At 39.3% G+C, this 20,057-nt stretch overlaps 1 protein-coding gene across 8 annotated transcripts in view; it reads right to left on the bottom strand.

Annotated features, from left to right (window-relative positions):
• Positions 1-364: 364 nt before the first annotated feature.
• Positions 365-20,057, bottom strand: part of SLC8A1 (solute carrier family 8 member A1) — a 463,121-nt gene continuing 443,428 nt past the window's right edge. For all 8 annotated transcript variants that reach the window (XM_070379679.1, XM_070379681.1, XM_070379683.1 and 5 more), the window contains one exon: positions 365-19,167. In XM_070379679.1, the coding sequence (XP_070235780.1) occupies positions 18,791-19,167 (377 nt within the window). In that variant the 3' untranslated portion in view covers positions 365-18,790. The remainder of the gene's footprint in view (positions 19,168-20,057) is intronic.

Here is a 20,057-nt window from a genome sequence, read left to right as displayed (position 1 = left end):
TGCACAGTGATCATAAACTCAATTCTTTAAAAATTGTTTTCACAATTCTCATTTATTGGTGATACAGAAGCTGCAGGAAATTTGAATTCTGAGAGCTGGTTATACATTAACAGCAGGACTTTATTCTTCTGTGGGCTCACATGATCACAACAAAGATGCTTGCCATTTGAAATCACACATTATAACAATGGTGCCATACAAACATCACAAATATTTGGTGTTTCAGGGTCTTAACAAATATTGTGGTTATTTCACAAACAGACCAGATTAACAGGCAGTGTAAATCACATATATCCTAAGATTTTAAAAATACATTTTATACAATAGGTTTCTAATTTCTTCACTAGCATTTAATTTTGGTGTGTTTTTGTTTTTTTTTTTTTTTTTTTTTTTGTCTCGTATTTAGAGTCCTTAAAGAATCTATGAAGATCTGGCTCATGCCAAGAAACTCAGTAAGATTGATGTTTCCCCACAGGAATATGGCTGAGTGTACATTGAATCACAGAGTCAATAAAGCAACATCTAACTTATAACAGATCACTTTTAAAATTCAAATAATATCTAATAATTTTAAAAGTAGTTTGAACAAAACTATAGGAATCAAAAATTTTATTTACAAAACATTTGAATATATTTTTAAATGGCTAGTTCTCACTAACTGCACAAATTTAATATCCTTGGTGTACATAGTCTGTTAACCTTCTATGCAATGCTGTTAGATTTCTGAGTTAACATACATGTGATGGTTAGGTGGGAAAATTAGATGGTAATTTCCATTCATTCAAGGTGCTTGAAAGCAAGTGCTTTAATACCTTCCATGTCAGATGAGATCTGCCATTAATGTTGGTGCCTTTAATTTGAAAAGATTTAGCTGAATTACCCAAACGTATTTTAGTGCAGTTTAAGAATTATAGGAAAGACTGATAAATTTACCATCAGATGTTGAAATTCTAACCTAACATCACGCTGTTGATCTAAGTCACTGTACCTTTCATTTCCAAGGTGTCTGTGTATTACATTGGCTTAAAAAATATTTTCCTTGGTCCTTAGAAATACAAAATATTAATTTTCAAAAGATAGAGGATGAGAGGGTGAGCATTTCTTACAATTACATTCATAATGAAAGAAGTTAATCTACATTTTACAGATCATTAAATGGTCTTTGGCAGAAGACTTTACAAATAACTTCCTCCACTTTTAACATTTTGTGTAGGCCATTTCCCTTTTTGATGATATCAGTTGTAAACTCACTTGTTCACAACTATAGGTTAATAGGAAAACACCACAGATATAAAAATATTTAAGTTTAGCACATACCTTTTTTGAAAGTTAAATTCAAAGTATATTGACTCATTGATACTAGAGAAGATATTCTACACAGGCATTTCTGACAGCACTGCTTAAGATCACAGTTTTAACAATATGGTCAGCAAAGAGAGAGTATGAATATCTTTATTTCCAACAAAATATTATCACTGAAACACACTGAAAGAATCCACTGCAATCTTTTTAATTATAATATACTATATTTCCCACAAAATGAGTAATATATAATGTTTATGTGTGTGTGTGGTATGCATGTATGTGTACTTAAAATGGTCAGTCTCAGAGGTTACATTCATTGGCATGGAAGAATAAAAACAGAAAGACTCAGTTAAGTAGCCAAATGTATTATTGACATACCACTACTCAGAAATTTCAAAGTTCAGTGAAGTTGTTTAAAAATTAGCTTTAGACAGGCGATTGTTTTCAGAATCAGCTAGAGGGACATTATGATTGCTTACTTCATTTTTCGAGACACAAACTCCTCCTCCACTTTGTCCCTCTTCTCTCCACTGTCCCCCTGTGTTTGGAGGCTATTTGTGGTGGGTCCTTTATACTGTGTGTGCATGATGTGAACAGGCTGATCTTTCCTTTTCTGTCCTGTGCGTTGGATTTATGATCACCTCTTAGGATGAGAGGGTTTCTGGCACAGTGATCTGCCTCCCTTTTCTTTATGGATTGCCTATGAGTTCAGTTTACTATCAAAAGTATCCACCAAGCTTATTTCAGTGGGAATGAATTACCACTCTAACCAAAGGTGAGAGAGACATTCTAAATTTGTTTCCTACCTGAGTTCTTCCATCCAGGCTGCTGTGCCAGGAACACTCCCAGTGGCACAGAGCAGTGTTTTGTGTAGATAAAGTGGGTACAAAATGCTAGTTCCTTTTCTGGCGCTCATCTAGAAGCTCAAAATGTGTCCTCAGTGTGACCCTTCTACTGTCTACTAAAATTAATAGGTGAAAGCTAGGGAAGTCCCCCTGGAATAACAGTTGTGCCAACAGTTATGTTTATGGCTTATTAGAATAGTATTAAATTGCACCACTGTCCTATGAACATCACTATGGATGGCATGGAAAGGCAGAAGCTGCTGGAGATTCAGACAATTTTCTGTTACCGTCTAATGTCAAGACCTGTTAATGTACTGCACAAGTTGGGGGGCTTTAGAACATAGAAGTTTTTCTCTTGCGCTTTCTGAGGGAAATTTTTAATCCAGGTTTGATTTAAGATTTCAAGACTTGAGTCAATAACTTAAACCATGGATTGTGGATAAAGCCAAGCCACCACTGTGATTTTGCCTGGTGGACAACAGAGTTCTGGGGGGGAGGTCAAGGCTCTGAGTGGGCCCCGGTCAGTCTGATCTAGCCCCTCCCTCTGCAAAGGGGCAGGTCCCCTTACCAAGCACCTTGACATTTGATGATCATTCTAAGAAGGGTCTTTTCAGTGAGGTTTTAGCTCTGAGTGAAAGGCCAAATATGCAGATGGAGATGGACAGCACAGTGGAGACAGAGGAAGGGGAATGGTGCTTTGGCTGGAACTGTGTGGTGATCAGGTCACAGTGGGGAAAGAACTGATGAGAAAATGCTGTCAGAGACAGAAAACAGGACACCCAAATGTTCAAATTTTGATCAACAATCAGATTTCTAGAGAAGCAGGTAGAGCATTATGATAAATCAATTATTCTTTTTCAGTAATTCCTGAAAAAGAGCAAAAAGTCATTCTAAGATACCTGACAAGTTCAGCTCTTTGAAGGAAGACCTGGGAACATAGTTTAGCATTTTCTTCAGAACATCATTGTTGAGGTTCCGGTTTCCTTTTGGCTGCTTTGAGTTTACTTTTCTGCATCAGAAGAAGTGGTCAAAAATATATACATATGGATGTTTTGAGTAGCTGTCAATGTGATACTTTCAGGTTCAATTTAAAGAAGCATACACACATATCCCACAACCTTAAACTCCCTTTCCTAAGCCATTTTAATAAGCCAAATCAACTTGCTGGCTTTTCACTCTCGTTCTGCACCAATTCAAATGAGCCTAGGAAAAAACCTCCCAGGGGTCTTGGGATTGTTGTCTACATTGTCTGTGGTTTCCAGGTTTTATGAGCTATGTGAACCTTTGAAACTATCTTTGAAAACCCAAATTCACTTAGAACCATAATCATTTTAGCTCAGTCCATACCCACTCTTCAAACCAATAGACCATATCATTAAATATAACTCAGTTCTGTTAGACAATGGTTTAGCATTAAGGCAAATGGACCAGAGCTGATCAATTAAGAGAAAGGTGTCCAAGGTCATTCTCTGGACACTGGTTAGTCAGGCAAAGCAGATTAGCTGTTGTGTTTTAGGAAGAACTAGAAAAGCTAATGGCAACCCACTCCAGTACTCTTGCCTGGAAACTCCCATGGACAGAGGAGCCTGGTGGGCTGCAGTCCATGGGGTCGCTAAGAGTCAGACACGACTGAGCGACTTCACTTTCACTTTTCACTTTCATGCATTGGAGAAGGAAATGGCAACCCACTCCAGTGTTCTTGCCTGGAGAATCCCAGGGATGGGGGAGCCTGGTGGGCTGCCATCTATGGGGTCGCACAGAGTCGGACATGACTGAAGTGACTTATTAGCAGCAGAAAAGCTAATCTTTCTGATAGGAGATCTTGCCTGAAGCTCAGTTACACCAGTAAAGAATATGTGTAAGGATTAATTTTCCTTCAGGTTATACTGAATATTTTACATCTGAATGTTGGACATTTCTGTAAATATATCAGAATGTACTGGGCCTAGATGGACTCTATCATTTAAGCTTTTAAACTTTTTCCTGTGAGGAAGCAGAGTTAAACAGAGGATGACATGAACTCTTCTTGACCACTGAGAGCACAGATTGTAGTTCTCAAACTTGAACATACATCAGAATCATCCCAAGGGCTTGTTAGAAGCCACATTGCTGGGCCTATTCCCAGGTTTTCTGATTTATGGGTCTGGGTTGGGCTCTCAGGTGGGACCAGGGAATTTATATACCTAACAAATTTCAAAGTTGCTACAGATGCTGCCTTGTCATGGACCAAATGTTAAGAGCCACTGTAGTAGCTTCTTCTAAAACACACTTGAGTTTTTCAAAGTACCTTAATTGAGCTCCCAGTTCCATCTGGAATGGGATGGTCAGTTGGATTTTTCCTGAGGCATCCTTATTAGGTAGGCAAAGGATGAATTCAACTGGTACTAGTTTACTTCTTGAGAAATGAGAGGTTCCGATGTTTAAGTCCTATATTAGCATATAGAGCAAACCCATAAGTAAAATATGACTCAAACTCGTGCCCTAACCTATGACCTTCCTCTGAGGGATAAAGGCTTTTTATACCTCATTAAATTTAGTCCCAAGAGGCAAATGCAGAAAACTCTACAACCTTTCTTCAGGGAGTATTATTTTAGTAATAGTATTAAAATTCTCTCTTGCCACCCAGGTGATATTCTTCCTGAGACCTCAGGAGGGTTAACATATCTGTTCACAGTTCCTTCACTGAACACAAACAAAGGTTTGTTGACTTTTTTCTAGTAATACACCTATTAAATGCAGGGACCTACGTAAAAGAGTAAAGCGGAAGCAAGTACTCCAAAGGCCACTCCATGAAGTATCATTGATGCAGAACTCTGTTCGACAAGCTGTCAACAAGTGTAATCAGTGATGGCGATTCTTTTGACTGACATGTGGACCTGGGCCAATCAAGAGGCTAGACGGGCACAAGGGGTTAAGGAAAGACAGACATGAGTTTGTGTGAAGGGGTTGTTTCCTACGAAGAAGGCAAGTTCCATCTATTTATGGTTTCTCCGCCTTACCAAGCACCTACTGCTAACTGACCGAGCTACCAGGATGGCTTAAGGCAGACATATCTAGAAAATGCTTATGGTGCAGATTTGTTATTTAAAAGACACAAATATTTACCTTTCCAATTTAGGATTTGCTAATCAAATGTGAAATAGGGGTCAAACTCAACATGGGGGACTTAAAGAAATATAAAAATATGATGGCTACTGCAACTAAATAGCAGCTTTATATAAAGACATACAATGAGAGAAGGAAAAGTAATTTTTTCCCTAGGTAGAAGTCAGACATAACTGTGTGTGTTAGTCACTCAGTTGTGTCCAACTCTTTGCAACCCCAGGCTCTTCCGTCCATGGGATTTGTCAGGCAAGAATACTGGAGTGGGTTGCCATTCCCTTCTCCAGGGAATTTTCCCAGCCCAGGGATCAAACCCAGGTCTCCTGCATTGCTGGCAGATTCGTTACTGTCTGAGGTAACAGGGAAGCCCTTAGTTAGGACAAAAATACTATCTTTTAATTTTCTCTCTCAACAACTAGGCTCACAAGATCACTTTCTCTGTTCTAATGCCAGGAGTTTTTGTTTGCCTCTCCTCCTGACAAATTTGGCTTTATGCCTCAGTGCTAATAAAACTGGAATAAATTACTGCTATGATGTTGAAATGGTTTTGCCATTTCTGATGACATTCTAACTGGTATTCCTTCAAGAGAAGGCTTACATATATTCCACTAAAACATTGTTTACATAAGCAGAGTTTGTCGTGATTGCTTTTCTTTTTTCTTTCTTTTCCCCATGGCAATGTCTACATCCTTTTGCTATATTTTCTCTAACCGTGTGCAATTCCAGATTGCTAATGAGACATTTGGGCTGTGGCGAATCAGATGATTGCTAGGGATGGGATTTAAGTCTTTTCTGTAAAATCTTTTTGAGGAGTCATTTTCTCCGTAACAAGGGAGTGTTTAAAAGACAGCTGAGTTTGCAGCAAAAGCAATTCTTTTTTCATCTTCCTTTAGAGTACTTGTATCTTTTAATAATCTTTCTCCTGGTCAGTGTACATCTTGTTTGCATTCACACACTTTGGTATAAAGTCACTACTGGCAGTCTCTTTCTCCTAACAGATTGTCATTAAGTACACAAAAAAATGAAAAATAAAAGTGGAATTATTGTGGGAAATTGTGTGAACTCAGAAATTACATTTAGAAGACTAGCAGATTCAACCTTAGGAAGGTCAGTGAGGAGGAAGGCATTCCCATCTGGTTAAATTTTCTGTTGTCGGGCATCCCACAAAGGCAGAGACTTTTCATTCCCCTTAGGGAAGGAAATTTTTTCAGCATTGCGTAAAGAATTGTTTCAAAGTAAATCTTTAAATTCCCATCCGACTTAACGTAGCTTTATTGGCTTGATGCTCACATTTGATAATCAAGTATTGTGAGGAGTGTGATGAGGACCAACTGGTTCCCAACATAAAGCACCTTCAACCCATACCCCTTGGATTGATACCAGGATCACGCCAGTGCCTGATGGGTTCTGGAAAGCCAAGTTAAAAGTGAAGTCCTTCCATTTCATGATGAGGAAATTTAAGTCCCAAAAGAGCTTGAGATTCATAATCCTCTGAAACAATTAAATTCTAATTTTCAACAGATGAAAGCCTTTGGGGTCACTTCTTTGGTGATTATTTGGTGTTGAAATAAAGAGAACATTGTGTACTCAGACATGGGGACTGAGGTCTTCTCTTGTTGACTGTTAAAATGTGACAGCTGAGGTTGTAACTCCAAATACAGTCAGACACCTCAAAGTCAAAAGAGCAATGGGCAGAGTTAAGAACATTCAGTGATGAACTAATATCAACACCCAATAGAAAAAACTTCAGTAATGGGGAGGCAAATCATTTCTGGAACAAGTTTATCCCAACTTGAATGTTGAAACAAAAGACTGTATGTCATTCTCACACAGGTTTTGGTTCATTGTACACTCTGAAAATGTTGAGTCTGAATCCATTTATCTCATTGGTAAAAGACAGAATGTGGAGTTAAGAAAATTAGCAGTTCTATTTCTATTAAAGGAAAGTTCCTTGACAGATTTCAGAACAGTTCCATTTAGCAGTTTCAAATTGATAAAATGTCTCTAGACCAAAATTGAAGATTAATTTAATTAGAGTGCCATAACCGAATTCTTTCTGACTAAATTCAGGGCTAGTGCTAATTTTCTTGGAATTGTCTTAAATGCTTGATGCGATCTTAGATTACCTAGTATAATACTCTGCACAAAAGAAATGCTTGAAGTCTATGGAATTGTATGATTGAAAAAAATGTAATTGCCTCTGATATTTGATTTAAAAATTGTTCCACTGATTTGGCTATATAAATTATTTTTTAAGTTTTAACTGAATATAAAGTAGGTCAATGATCTTGGAGGACTGACTTGCTAAATTGTGGCCATCTTTGATTTAACTTCTGATTCCTTTTATTCATGTAATTTGTCAGTTGATATTTATCAAGTTTCTTATCAAGCTCCAGCATCCAGTTAAAATTTTAATTCACAAGTACTCATTGGCAAAGACTCTGATGCTGGGAGGGATTGGGGGCAGGAGGAGAAGGGGACGGCAGAGAATGAGATGGCTGGATGGCATTACCGACTCGATGGACATGAGTTTGAGTGAACTCTGGGAGTTGGTGATGGAGAGGGAGGCCTGGTGTGCTGTAATTCAAAGAGTCGGACACGACTGAGTGACTGAACTGAACTGCCCAAATACTCTCTGCATTTTTCAGTCCTTATTGATGTATGAGTTCTAGGCAGGAAGATAAAGTGACATTTAAGATACTTTCAACAAAGTGATTTTTGATTTTTGATAAAGGATTGGAAATATTTCCTCAAATCTTGTTTTCTGGGTGGGTTGCAGTCACTAACAAAAGCCCTTTAGTAAGTACAGTCTTAATATGGAGACAATCAGATGGTCTGTGTTTTTGTACAAAACTTCTGGATCAACCAATGAGGCACCTGTCATCCCCCCCCCACAATCTTTTTTCCTTTTATATTACAAGCTCTGGAAGGTCTGTTTCTCCAGGGAGAATTAGGAAATAAAAGGCAGAGTCTGGAGCTGTGTCAATATCCTCCCACTGAGTATGGGGAAATATTCCACTGGGAACCATGACAGATTAAGAGCAAAACACTGAGAAGCCTGTCAGAAGCCCAGCCCTCCTCTAACCCAGCAGTCTGTGCTGAACCTTTATTGTTTTCAAATGTTATTATCTTGTCTGTTGCTTTAAAGGGACCCAAACCAATTCTGGTATCTTTACAAAACAAACCTAGTCTTTGGGTAAACCCACGGATCTCATTTGAGTAACTGGAAGCTTCAAGTTCAGAAAATATATGAATTAATTCTAAACAATGACAAAGCAATTATTATTTTCATTTTACCGACAACATGATTTTTTGAGTTGGAGTGTCAGTGCATAGGCTGGAAAGGAAAAAAATGAAAGTTTAGACTCCTCATCACTAGGTCTAATACTTAAGTGTTGCTGAAATTGGTTCCATGGCAACCAGTTTTGAAAGAGGGATTCACTCTCCAAGCAGACAACAAGTATGTGATGGAGCTGGATGATTCTGTTTGGAAAGGTTTGAGTCAAACACAATATTCTGGCTCAGAGCAGAAAGGAATCTCTGCAAGTATTATTCATCTCAAGTGAAAAATATCCTTCTGGCATGGTTCTAATGTTCACAGACCATATCCATCACAGGAGTGAGCAAGGTGGTGATCTGGTTCAAGGACTAGAATTGATTCCATCTCTTTTGCCTACTTCCTGACACCATGTAGTAACTGAGTGGTGATGTGATTATGATATTAATAAAGAAAGTGAAAGTGAAGTCGCTCAGTCATGTCCGACTCTTTGCGACCCTATGGACTGTAGCCTACCAGGCTCCTCCCTCCATGGGATTCTCCAGGCAAGAGCACTGGAGTGGGGTGCCATTGCCTTCTCCAGGGGATCTTCCTGACCCAGGGATCGAACCCAGGTCTCCTGCATTCAAGGCAGATGCTTTAACCTCTGAGCCACCAGGGAAGCCCATCATCTTTATTTCCTGGCTCTACATTTTGTTTGCCTCTAGATACTGAATGAACAGGATGGGGAGGGTAGTGGTTGGGTACTGATGTGAGTAATGTTAGTAAACTCCATGTCTCAATGATTAACACAAATTTCCTGAGAGCTTTGCATAAATGCAATCTTTGCTTCATATCTGAGATTTAAAAGCATCTCTCTTGGTTTTGTATCTAATGTTAAAAAATGTAACAGTTACATTTTTAAAGATAAGAAGTAGGTTTAGTCCATTTTGAAAGGGAGGACAACTCTTTTTTTTTTAACTTTCTCTCACTATTTGCAGTTGTTTCTGAAAGATGTACACAGGGATTAAGAGTCAGAAGTGGGAAAAGGGGATACTGAAACAGAGCCATTGATGCAGTCTAATGCTCACAGTTTCTTCGGGTGCTTATTGGGAAAATTCCCAATCCATTTGATGAGAAAGATAGTCATTTATTAGAAAAAAAAGTAAATCTATGCAGTCTGTGAGAACAATCTGAAAATATCAAGGATATTTTAAGCCTCATGCATACATTTACCAAGATTCAGGGTGTCAAATTTCCTATTGGATTACCAATGGCAGCAAAAACTTGTGCTTAAAGTTTTAGACTGAAAGATCAAAGACATTTTCTTGCAAATTCTAACAATAAAAATAACTTTACATTTTTGCATGGTGCTATCCTTTGCTTAGATCCAATACCACAAAAGTTGTTGGTGAAATATCAATAAAATAAAGTCATCTCAGTATTTCTAATTGTCTAAGTGTCCCAAACAGATTCTAGGACATAATGAAACAGTTTGTTAAATAGGCTCCACTCTGTACCCACCCCTTATCCTTCCCCCTGGAGAAATTTCATGTACCAACTGGTTGAAAGGGTGAATTTGCCTGTTCGTAAGATGTTAGGATGGCATGACCGACTCGATGGACATGAGTTTGAGTGAACTCTGGGAGTTGGTGATGAACAGGGAGGCCTGCTGTGCTGCGATTCATGGGGTCGCAAAGAGGTGGACACGACTGAGCGACTGAACTGAAGATGTTAGCAGCAAATGCTAGGGATAAGACAATTAGTGTATATGATAGTTGAGGGTTGATTTAGCTGAGAACATTTAAGCTAAGCTATAGTTAGTGGAGAGTCTATATGGCAGTAGATGATTAGGTATTTGGGCAAAATTAGGTGGGAGTCCCATTCCTTTTACACCAACACGCCAAAACACATTTCTAGAAAATATCAACCAATGTATGGGGACCTGTGTGCTTCCAGAAAAATATAAACTCACATCCTTTTAATCCCCCAGGATTTGACCTACAAGAGGATGTTTTTTTCAAGAGCTGTATTCAAAACCTCCCCCCAAAAGACAGTATAATTGGAAAAGGAAGAAAGTGGCCCTAATTGATCAAAAAAGTTTCTACCAGAAATGCTTGCCAAATGAGGAAGGAAAAATGAAATTCTTTCTTTTAAAAATCTACTTATGTATTTAGAAGGAAAGATATAATTAATAGTGTTATAAGCAATTTTCAAATGACTTTAAATTTACACCCTTAAAAAAAAAAGGAAATCAGGAATATGCTTCCTTTCCCATCTCTGCCCCCTTTTCCTGTTTATAAAAGAGATCTGATAAAAAAGAATGTCAACCTGACATGGACTTTTAGGGCAAATCTAGACATCTGAAAATACAATCTGAGTTCTTTGATTTATATCATCCATTTTGTATTTATGTATCTCTATGCTCTGGGAAGAGATGGGATAGAGGAGATTAACTGCTGAAACTATATCTGATTCTCATAGAAATAATCTTCAAACTACTATTTCAAAAAAAAATTTTTTTGGTTGGTTTTTACACAGGTTGAAATGACAACTTTTGGTAAAAAGAAGATTGAAAACAGCACTTAATTTACTGTGCATAAAAGGTCAGTGTTTCAGAAGCTTTTTAAATACTGATAGGTCTGTTTGAGCTTTAATGTTTGTATGGGCTAGATTTAAGTTCAATATCCCTTCTGGTGTGTTGATTATTTTAAATATTTAATTCTGAAATATAAATAACATAAAAACAGAACCCGCTTTTTATAAATGAAATTATCAGGTTGCTACGTTGTGAAATTTAGAAACTTCATGACTTTAGAAAAAAGAGGAAGGAAATTAGTGGAGGCATTTTTATTAACACTTGTATAAGTCCAGTGCATTACACAAAATAACTCAGCAATACAGAAAACTGTGCCAAAAGCATACTTTTGGGGGGCTTGACAGGGCTTCCCTGGTAGCTCTGCTGGTAAAGAATCTGCCTGCAATGCAAGAGACACCGGTTCGATTCCTAGGTAGGGAAGATCTGCTGGAGAAGGGATAGGCTACCCACTCCAGTATTCTTGGGTTTTCCTGGTGGCTCAGCTGGTAAAGAATCTCCCTGCAATGAGGGAGACTTGGTTTGATCCCTGGGTTGGGAAGATCCCCTGGAGAAGGGAATGGCTTACCCACTCCAGTGTTCTGGAGAATTCCATGGACTATTCCATGGGGTTGCAAATAGTCGGACATGACTATAATCTTGCTCATTACTTTAGAAAAAAGAGGACGGAAATTATTGAAGGCAATTTTATGAGACACCTGTTTAAGTCCAGTGCATTACACAAAATAACTCAGCAATACAGAAAAGCGTGCCAAAAGCATACTTTTTGGGGGGTTGCCAAAGCCAAAAGTTATGCATTCTCAGCTTCGATTTTCATATAAAAACTGAGAATGAGTGCGTTAATTGTACTATTATTTCTGAAAACTGGGAGTTGATCTTCCACAAGGATAGTAGTAGTAGCAGAAAGCATGCATGACACTAAGTCAACTCCGTCACATCCGACCCTTTGTGTCCAACCCTGTGTCCGACCCTGTGTGACCCCATGGATTGTGGCCCTCCAGGCTCCTCTGTCCATGGGATTTTCCAGGCAAGAACACTGGAGTAGGTTGCCATATCCTCCTCCAGGAGATTTTCCTGACACAAGGGTTGAACTCACATCTCTTACGCCTCCTGCATTGGCAGGCGAGTTCTTTACTGCTGAGTCACCTGTGAAGGATAAGGGCTTTCAAGTATCTTAGACAAGGGTAGCCTGGGATGAGATCTTAACACATTTTCTTTTGGTTAATTCTACTATTTTAAAAATATGTTCTTGTCAAGCACACAGATAATTCTCACCCACATAATTAACTATATTCTTCAATTATATGAGCATCATGAGAATGTAAAATCTTTTAAGATATCTTCCTTGAAATATTTTACAAATTTTAGTGCTGAGTATAAGAACGTAGAGAACTATTTTTCTCAGTAGACACATGGGCCATATAAGCTTTATCTTAAATACTTATATAACTGTCTATTTTTAGGTGAAACATCATTATGTATTTTGTTATCTAAGGGAAACTGTTTCTTCTACTTGGAAGAAATGAGATTTTCATATAGGAGGATGGTTCACTGCAAATCTAGGATCATATTTTCAGGAAAGATCTGCTTGGAGAATTTATTTATTGCTCCACCTTGTGACTTTAAGAGATCTAATAACTAATTCCATAAATTAAATGTGGTTTATTTCAACATGGAAAATGTCATGGACAGAGGAGCCTCGTGGGCTACAGTACGTGGGGTCACAAAGACTTGGACACGACTGAGCATGCATACACATGCATATTTCAACTTTGGAATGTATGGGAAATGTCTCTGAAAATCTCTGGGCCAGGTCTTTATAGGCAAATAAGCAATTTCCAGTACATAGGGCTATATAATCATTTTAGTAAATTAATTCCCTTCTATACTCTTGGATTTGGCTAGGTAGATCTGTCTTTGCAATCAACAAATTAGGAGTGCTGGGCTCGGCATTAACTGTCAAAATTGACTCAGTAACATTGAAATTAGTCAATTTCTCTTGGTGTGTTTGGTTACTAATGTGAATTTCCCTACTATTTGCATATCATGAATAATAACTACAGAGAAATACTTGATCCACTCATATTTCCTGGAGGCATGGAAGCTACATATGCTATTTTTCTTGATGTTTGAAGATGTATGTGTGGGTCTTTATCCTCGATCCATACCTACATATATCAATAGAATAGAAGGCTAGGTGGATGGGCACTAAAACATTAAGAATATGGGGCTGGTGCACTGGGATGACCTGGAGGGATGGTACGGGGAGGGAGGTGGGAGGGGGTTCAGGATGGGGAACATGTGTACACCCGTGGCAGATTCATGTTGATGTGTGGCAGAACCAATACAATATTGTAAAGTAATTAGCCTCCAATTAAAATAAATAAATTTAAATTAAAAAAAAAAAATGTGATCCAGAGAGGAACAAAATGAACAGCTGCTGTGTGTAGTTTCAGGGTCTAATCCTGTCCTAAACATTTATAGAGATCCACACTAAGATCCAAAGACTGTTTCCTAGGTGAAATATCATTATATTAATATCTGATTTTCCAATGACAAGTTCACTTTCAGAAAAACATGCCCCGAGAATTTTTAGCATGAGCCTTTTCCCCATTGCTGAAAGGTAATAGTGAACACTACTAAGGGAAATGAATATCATGGGAGTAGCCAGGGAAGAGCTACAAAGGTTCGGAATTAGGAAAAGAAAGGTTAAGGCTGCATATTCCCAAGGGGACACCTCTCTGGATCTTTGGAAAAGGTTAGGGATGCATGATTCTAAAGAACGTGAGCAGGTCAAGCATCTATAAAACGCTACATCGATTACCAGGCAATTTTGGGCAAGCAATTCTTCCCATGTAAAGACATGGGTCACAATTCTAACTACAAAGTTATGTTGCTTTTTTAAAAGTTATAATGTTCTGCTCTACAAGTCAACTAATTAAAATAATTTATACTATGATCACTGATTTCAAAGTTCCATAGGAGATTCAATCAGAGGACCTTTGACAAAACTGAAATTGGAAAAGCCTCTGAATGCATGTTTTCAGATACCTTGACAGGTAGAAAAAAGTCACAGACAGCTTCATACTCACCCGTTTTTTTGTTGGCTGGAAAGCTGAAGCACTCTCTCCTTTGGGAGTCCCACCATTTAGTGGTTGCTCCTTCTATACGTAAGAGAGTCTCTCTTTGGGGAGATGATTAACTGTGGCCCAATTAAGCTTAAAAAATCTCTCTCTTTACAATTGTTTCCCCTTCTATGCTATCTTTGCAGGTGGAATACCAACAGGACCAACTGACTCTTGACACACACTGATGGAAGACAATGAACATGATTAGAAGTGATAGGAATATGATGGTTGAAAAGAAGGATTGACATGCAATCCACTACCAAAACCTGTAAGTGGAACTGAAAGAAAGCTAATGAATCCACTCCTAACAGCACCTTTCTCTTTCTGTAAGATAAATATGATTTTGTATGTCTCGCCTATGTAATACCCTTATTTATCAGTTGAAATGCTCGATTTTACTTCTCTTGGCCAAGAGAAACGATGACTACAACCAAAACCAAGTGCCATTGGAGATTTACGGTAAGATCCAGTGTTGTACACGGCTGATTATGAAATGACCAGATATTCCTGAAGTTGTGAAACTATACCCAAGACTTGCTCTGATTATAACTGCCCACTATCAGACAGAGAAAACCATAATCAAGAGAGATTTCATTTCTTGGGTCAGGAAACACTGAAGGAAATCTTACAGGAGCTGATTTACATTCTTGAGAAAGTGAAGTTTTGTCACCATTAGAGAATGCAGGACTTCATCATCTATTAGAGGATATTTGTTATTTTTCTGATTGCTTCTACAACATTCTCTGATGTATGCAGCACAGACTGGTGAATCTCACTTTGACAGGTTAGGAGCAGGGCTGTGGGATCAACAGTGAATCACGCCCCCTGTGGATAAAACTACGTGTACGGTGATCTTTTTATTAATAGTGAGACCACTGGAGGGAAGGTATATATTAGGAAATCTAATAGGATGACAGTCACCTATCAGAATAGCTTCAGAATTGCAGACAGACAGTACGCTTTTCAAGAAAAGATTATAAGAAGGAAAAACTTAGTGCGCTTATGCCATGAATAGTAAAAGCAAAGTTCTATGAAATCTCCACTGGTAGAAGGCTTGAACTGGAACCTTTGAAAGAACAGAATTAGCTTATAAGAGATTAGAATCATTGGGCCACAGCATTGTGCTGAATAGTTGCTCAACAGTCAAGGCTAGTCTGGTCATTGAATTATCCCTTTTACTGTTACAGTAGTAAATGTTGGCTGCTTATTTTGTGTTAAACCAAAGATTGGGTTCCAGGATACATACTAATTGTTGATCCAAGAAAATTACCTTCACATACGAAAGTGTTTCATGCATGACCATATATGAATATAATGAGGAATTCTAAAGAAAAATTTAAAGACAATTAGATGAATAAGGTATCATTTATCTCAGCAGTCAGACACTGTGCTCCCTTGGGACATTAAAAGCGGACAACGCATGACCAAGGGTTGACATTTATAAGGTGGTTCCTGGGCATCTATGTTCTTTCTTGTTGATGAGGATACCAATGGCACAATAATACCTTTTGGGTCTTTATTTCTTCAAAACATGAAAACAAAAGATGAAGTAGATGACAATGAGAAGAGAGAAAACATTCCATACAGAATATGCTGGATCACTAGTGATTAAATCAGAAATCATTAGAAACTTTATTTGTCTGTGTCAATAATGTGTACCATTTATAAGGAACAGCACAATTAGTGCACCTCCCCCGCTAAGCTGTGCACAATACACACACAATAATCAAACAAAAGGAAATAATTTTACATGACTATAATTACTAAAACAACCCTGAACAACTAGAATCGTATTTTCCCTATAACATGAAAATTTAAAAAGCAAACAAACCAAAAAGCTTTGAAATTGAAATTGACCAATGGTAAAGATTTCTTAACATCCTCTGTGAAAATTTGCTATGGGATTATTAACATTCCAAATATAGCTAGAAAGAAGTGCAAAGTCTTTCTAATGTTTAAACAACTCATCTCTCTTGACTATTTACTTGGTGTTTCTAGGCTAGCTTTTCATTTAATAAATCTCCAGAAAAAAATGGGTTAGGATTATGCCACCAGTGCGCTGGGCCATGACAGGTCAGGGCTGAGGCTCCAGGAGATGTGAGAAATTAGAGCTGCAGGGGGCATGGAAAAGTACTGCTGTCCAACAAAGATCAGCTGAAGACAAAAATTGGGATTAATTGGGATTTCTCAGACAGCTGGGTCATCAGCAGGATTTCCTTACTTGGTTTAAAATGGAAAGGTGTACAGATCTGCAAGACTGGCTCAGGATACACAGACTGCTGCCCCTTCCATATGCCTTATACTCTCTCAGTTCAAGAAAATCTTAGACATCTAGGCAAGAGAATTTCAGCAATTGTGTTTTTCTTGTAAGATCAAATTGTTTCCACATGGCTGTGTTAACTGTTACTCAGGGGTTAACTGTGAACCCCCTCAGGATCGGGATCTGGGCTGTCTGGTCCATGGTTAGTCCCCAAGTCCTAGCATAGCACTGGGCAGATTGGGTGGGCACTCAGCATTTCCTTATTCGTTCAGTCAGCCAGTGTTTTTATTACATGATGAGTGATTGTGATTACTAAGTGGAAGAAGAGAAAATAAGAAATGAAGATTATTATCAGTTATGTATCTTTGAAACAACACAGAGGGCTTAGGGGTGTCTCCGGCCTGGGATTCTTTATGGATAGAGAAATGTCTGAGAGGGGACCTAAGTCATTCCATTTTTCCTCATTTGTGGACTCACAGCTTTGGAATGTTGGGTTTATCATGCTCTTTGATATTGTGAAATAGAGCCATTCCATTTCCAGGATTAAAAACCTCCCAGAGCAGTCCTAGGAGAGGCACTAATCATCTCATTTAATCACTTCCTCCTCAGCCCTCCATAGAGAAGACACACTTTGAAAGGCCTGTGCTCACTGTGGCTTCTTTTCTCCTCAGGAACTGCAGATACTATCAGAGGGGTCTGGATGGTGAAAAAAATGGGACTCTGAATAGCCTTTTACATAAAAAAATAAAATGAACAAACCAGCACTATCTACCGTCTGTGCCAGACAGAGCAGATGTGAAATAAATACTTTTGGGGCAGGGGTGTTCCAGGAACGGAGGCTTTCAGAGCCCGGGCACATCTAACGTATCCCCTTCTCTACACAGCCCTTCTCCTTGGCCTTCCTGAACCAACAGGTGAGTTTTCAAGGCTTTGATATGCACCACGCGGCTAATTTTCCTTGAAGATACTTTGTCGCGTGCCCGCTGTCCTCTCAATAGCTTTAACTCCCACGTAACAGTTATTGTTTCTTAGAAATGAACGTGCAGATCCATGAACAATAAGCCATTTTCTCCTTTTATCCCTAATCAAACTCAATAACAACACAAAAGTTACAACTCAGGTGAAAAGAAAACTCACTCACGTCTTCAATGTCCAATCAATGTCGCCAAATGGGAGAACAGTATATGCTATACTCTACTATATACAGATACGCTTTGTTTTGTTGTATTTTTCATCCATGCACTGTGTAACAGGTATCACAACAACATTCCCAAACAGGCAGATGAAAGAGGAGCAAATGTTCCATCATGACTGGAACAGGAGTGTGCAGGCCACAGGTGCCTTGGAAAACAGAACTGATGGACAATCCCAGGCAATAGCAACGTGGGGCACAGACTGATGCAAATGGGAAAGGATGGTGTGCTTTTTGAATGGAGTTATTCTTCCTGTTTGTACGAGGGGTAAAGGGCAGGAGAAGGGGTTTGGGATGGGAGGGCTGGGGAATCAGCGGGTGTAGAACATCAGAATCAGGGCCTTGCTAATCACAGTCCAGCGCTGAAGAGATAAGAAAGGACTTTGTGCGTTCCTGGGAATCTAGGCATGTTGTTTTTGTACCTGTTGAACAAGGGTGCCAGGCCTAGTATCTTTAAATATCAGACTGTATCTAGAACCATGACTCTTCTTGGCTCCATTCCAGCTTCCCTGTTTCTTCTTGGAGGGAGCTTCACCTCTGCTCCCACTCCAGAGATAAGCATGAAATTTAGTAATATGGTGAAGACATGCTTCTTTCTTCTTCCATGCCCGTTTCCTTTCTTACTCCAAAATAATTTTTAAAGTTTTTGGGCAAAGGGAGAGTCATCTTCCTGATTTCCATTTTTACCATTGAGATTGGACATCACCTCCCACAAGAGAACCACAAACCCTGATCTTCCCCCTGCAAAACCAAAACCAAACCCTAACATCAACCACCTCCCAACCCCGACCCAAAACAAGCAAAAACAGAAAACAAATCAAAGACTTAAGGATTTATGAACCCGGGGAGAACACAGCCCTTCTGGGCTGAGCTGCAAAGATGGCCCTGCCTCCATGCCTGGTTCAACAAGACGACGCCCCTGGGAACGGGAGGTGATGCCTTCTCTCTCCGGCCCTAGTACAGAGTCTGCTCTTGAAGCTGGATTCCATCAGCAGGTGGGTGGACATGACAAATGCCAGTTTCCTCTGTTCATTATACATAATTTTTATGTATATATATATATGTATATATATATATATATAAATTTACTACATCTGATTGTTCCTTTAGAAGCCTTTTATGTGGCAGTAGGCCTCCAGGGAGGAGAAGAAAATGTACAAGAGCCACAGGAGCACAAAGAGGCAGGATGTGAGGAGCTTGGCAGTCCGGGGCCCACCCAGCTCACCTCCAATTTCTGGCCTCCGCCGATACAGCAGCACCCCCACATTGATGAAAGCAAAAATGGTGAAGAGAGTGACAGAAAAAGCTAGCGTGCCAGGGGACACTTTGAACTGTTCCCCGTTGGCCGCGTGGTAGATGGCGGCGATGGACCAGGCCACACCGATGCCCAGGAAGACGTTCACCGCGTTGCTGCCTGTGACGTTACCTATGGATGCGTCCGCATACTGGTCCTGGGTGGCGGCCACTTTGCTTGCAAATGTGTCTGAGGAGGAAGAAAAAAAAAGACAATGCGCGATTAGCCACTTACAGAGGTCTGTCTGTGGAGTGCTGGAAGCTGCAGCCGTGTACTCTGGAATCAAGCCTTCGGTGGAAACCCCGAGACCAGGACAGAGCTTTGTTCGCTCAAGTCCCAGCCTGTGTCGTCAGAACGAGAGGATCCCTAGGTAACAGGATTCGAGGGCTTGGTGGTGGGCGAGTTATAGGCGACTTTGGTCAAGTCCTTTTTCCCACAGATACCACAGTTCTTTGTTGATGGTAACAATTCTACGAGGGTAGTAAACTCTAGAGGTAAGGACAGTGGGCTCAGAGTGGATAAGTAAATGGGTGCAAAATCACTCAGCAAGCAAGAAGCCACATTAAGGCCTGAGCTCAGGCCTTCTGCCTTCAGGCAAATGCTCGTTCATTGTATTATCTCACCTTTCCCTGTGCCTGGCGTCCTAATGGGCAGCCTCAAAACTCTTTGTTTACCAATAATCATGAATGCATCTTTTCTCTGAGGCTAGGGAATTCACACATTTTCTTTCTCTACAAGGAATTGGACAAAACTGACTTAGACTTGGTGAACAGAGCACAAGGGTTTAGTGCTCATTTAAGCCAGAGGGTTTCAAATTCTTCCTTTGCAAGTGAGTATGTGACCCCAGGCAGTTAATTTTTAGAGATTCAATTTCCTAATCTGTGAAATGAGGATAGTAATGCTCACTTTAGAGTGCTTTTGTTAAATTGAGCTATTAAATGTAAAATGCTTATGTTTCTGGTACAAAGCAAGGGTAGCTATTTTTGTTGTTTTGGGAAGACAACATGAATGGAGCTGCCCAGATCTGTTTATTAAAAGGTAAGGTGAGGATGGATCTGAAATAGCTCCCTTTATTAATA

The sequence above is a fragment of the Bos mutus genome, chromosome 11, assembly GCF_027580195.1.
Source record: "Bos mutus isolate GX-2022 chromosome 11, NWIPB_WYAK_1.1, whole genome shotgun sequence".
Classification (NCBI taxonomy): Eukaryota; Metazoa; Chordata; class Mammalia; order Artiodactyla; family Bovidae; genus Bos; species Bos mutus.
The sequence above is the reverse complement of the archived record's forward strand: the minus strand, read 5'-3'. Positions and strand labels throughout refer to the sequence as shown.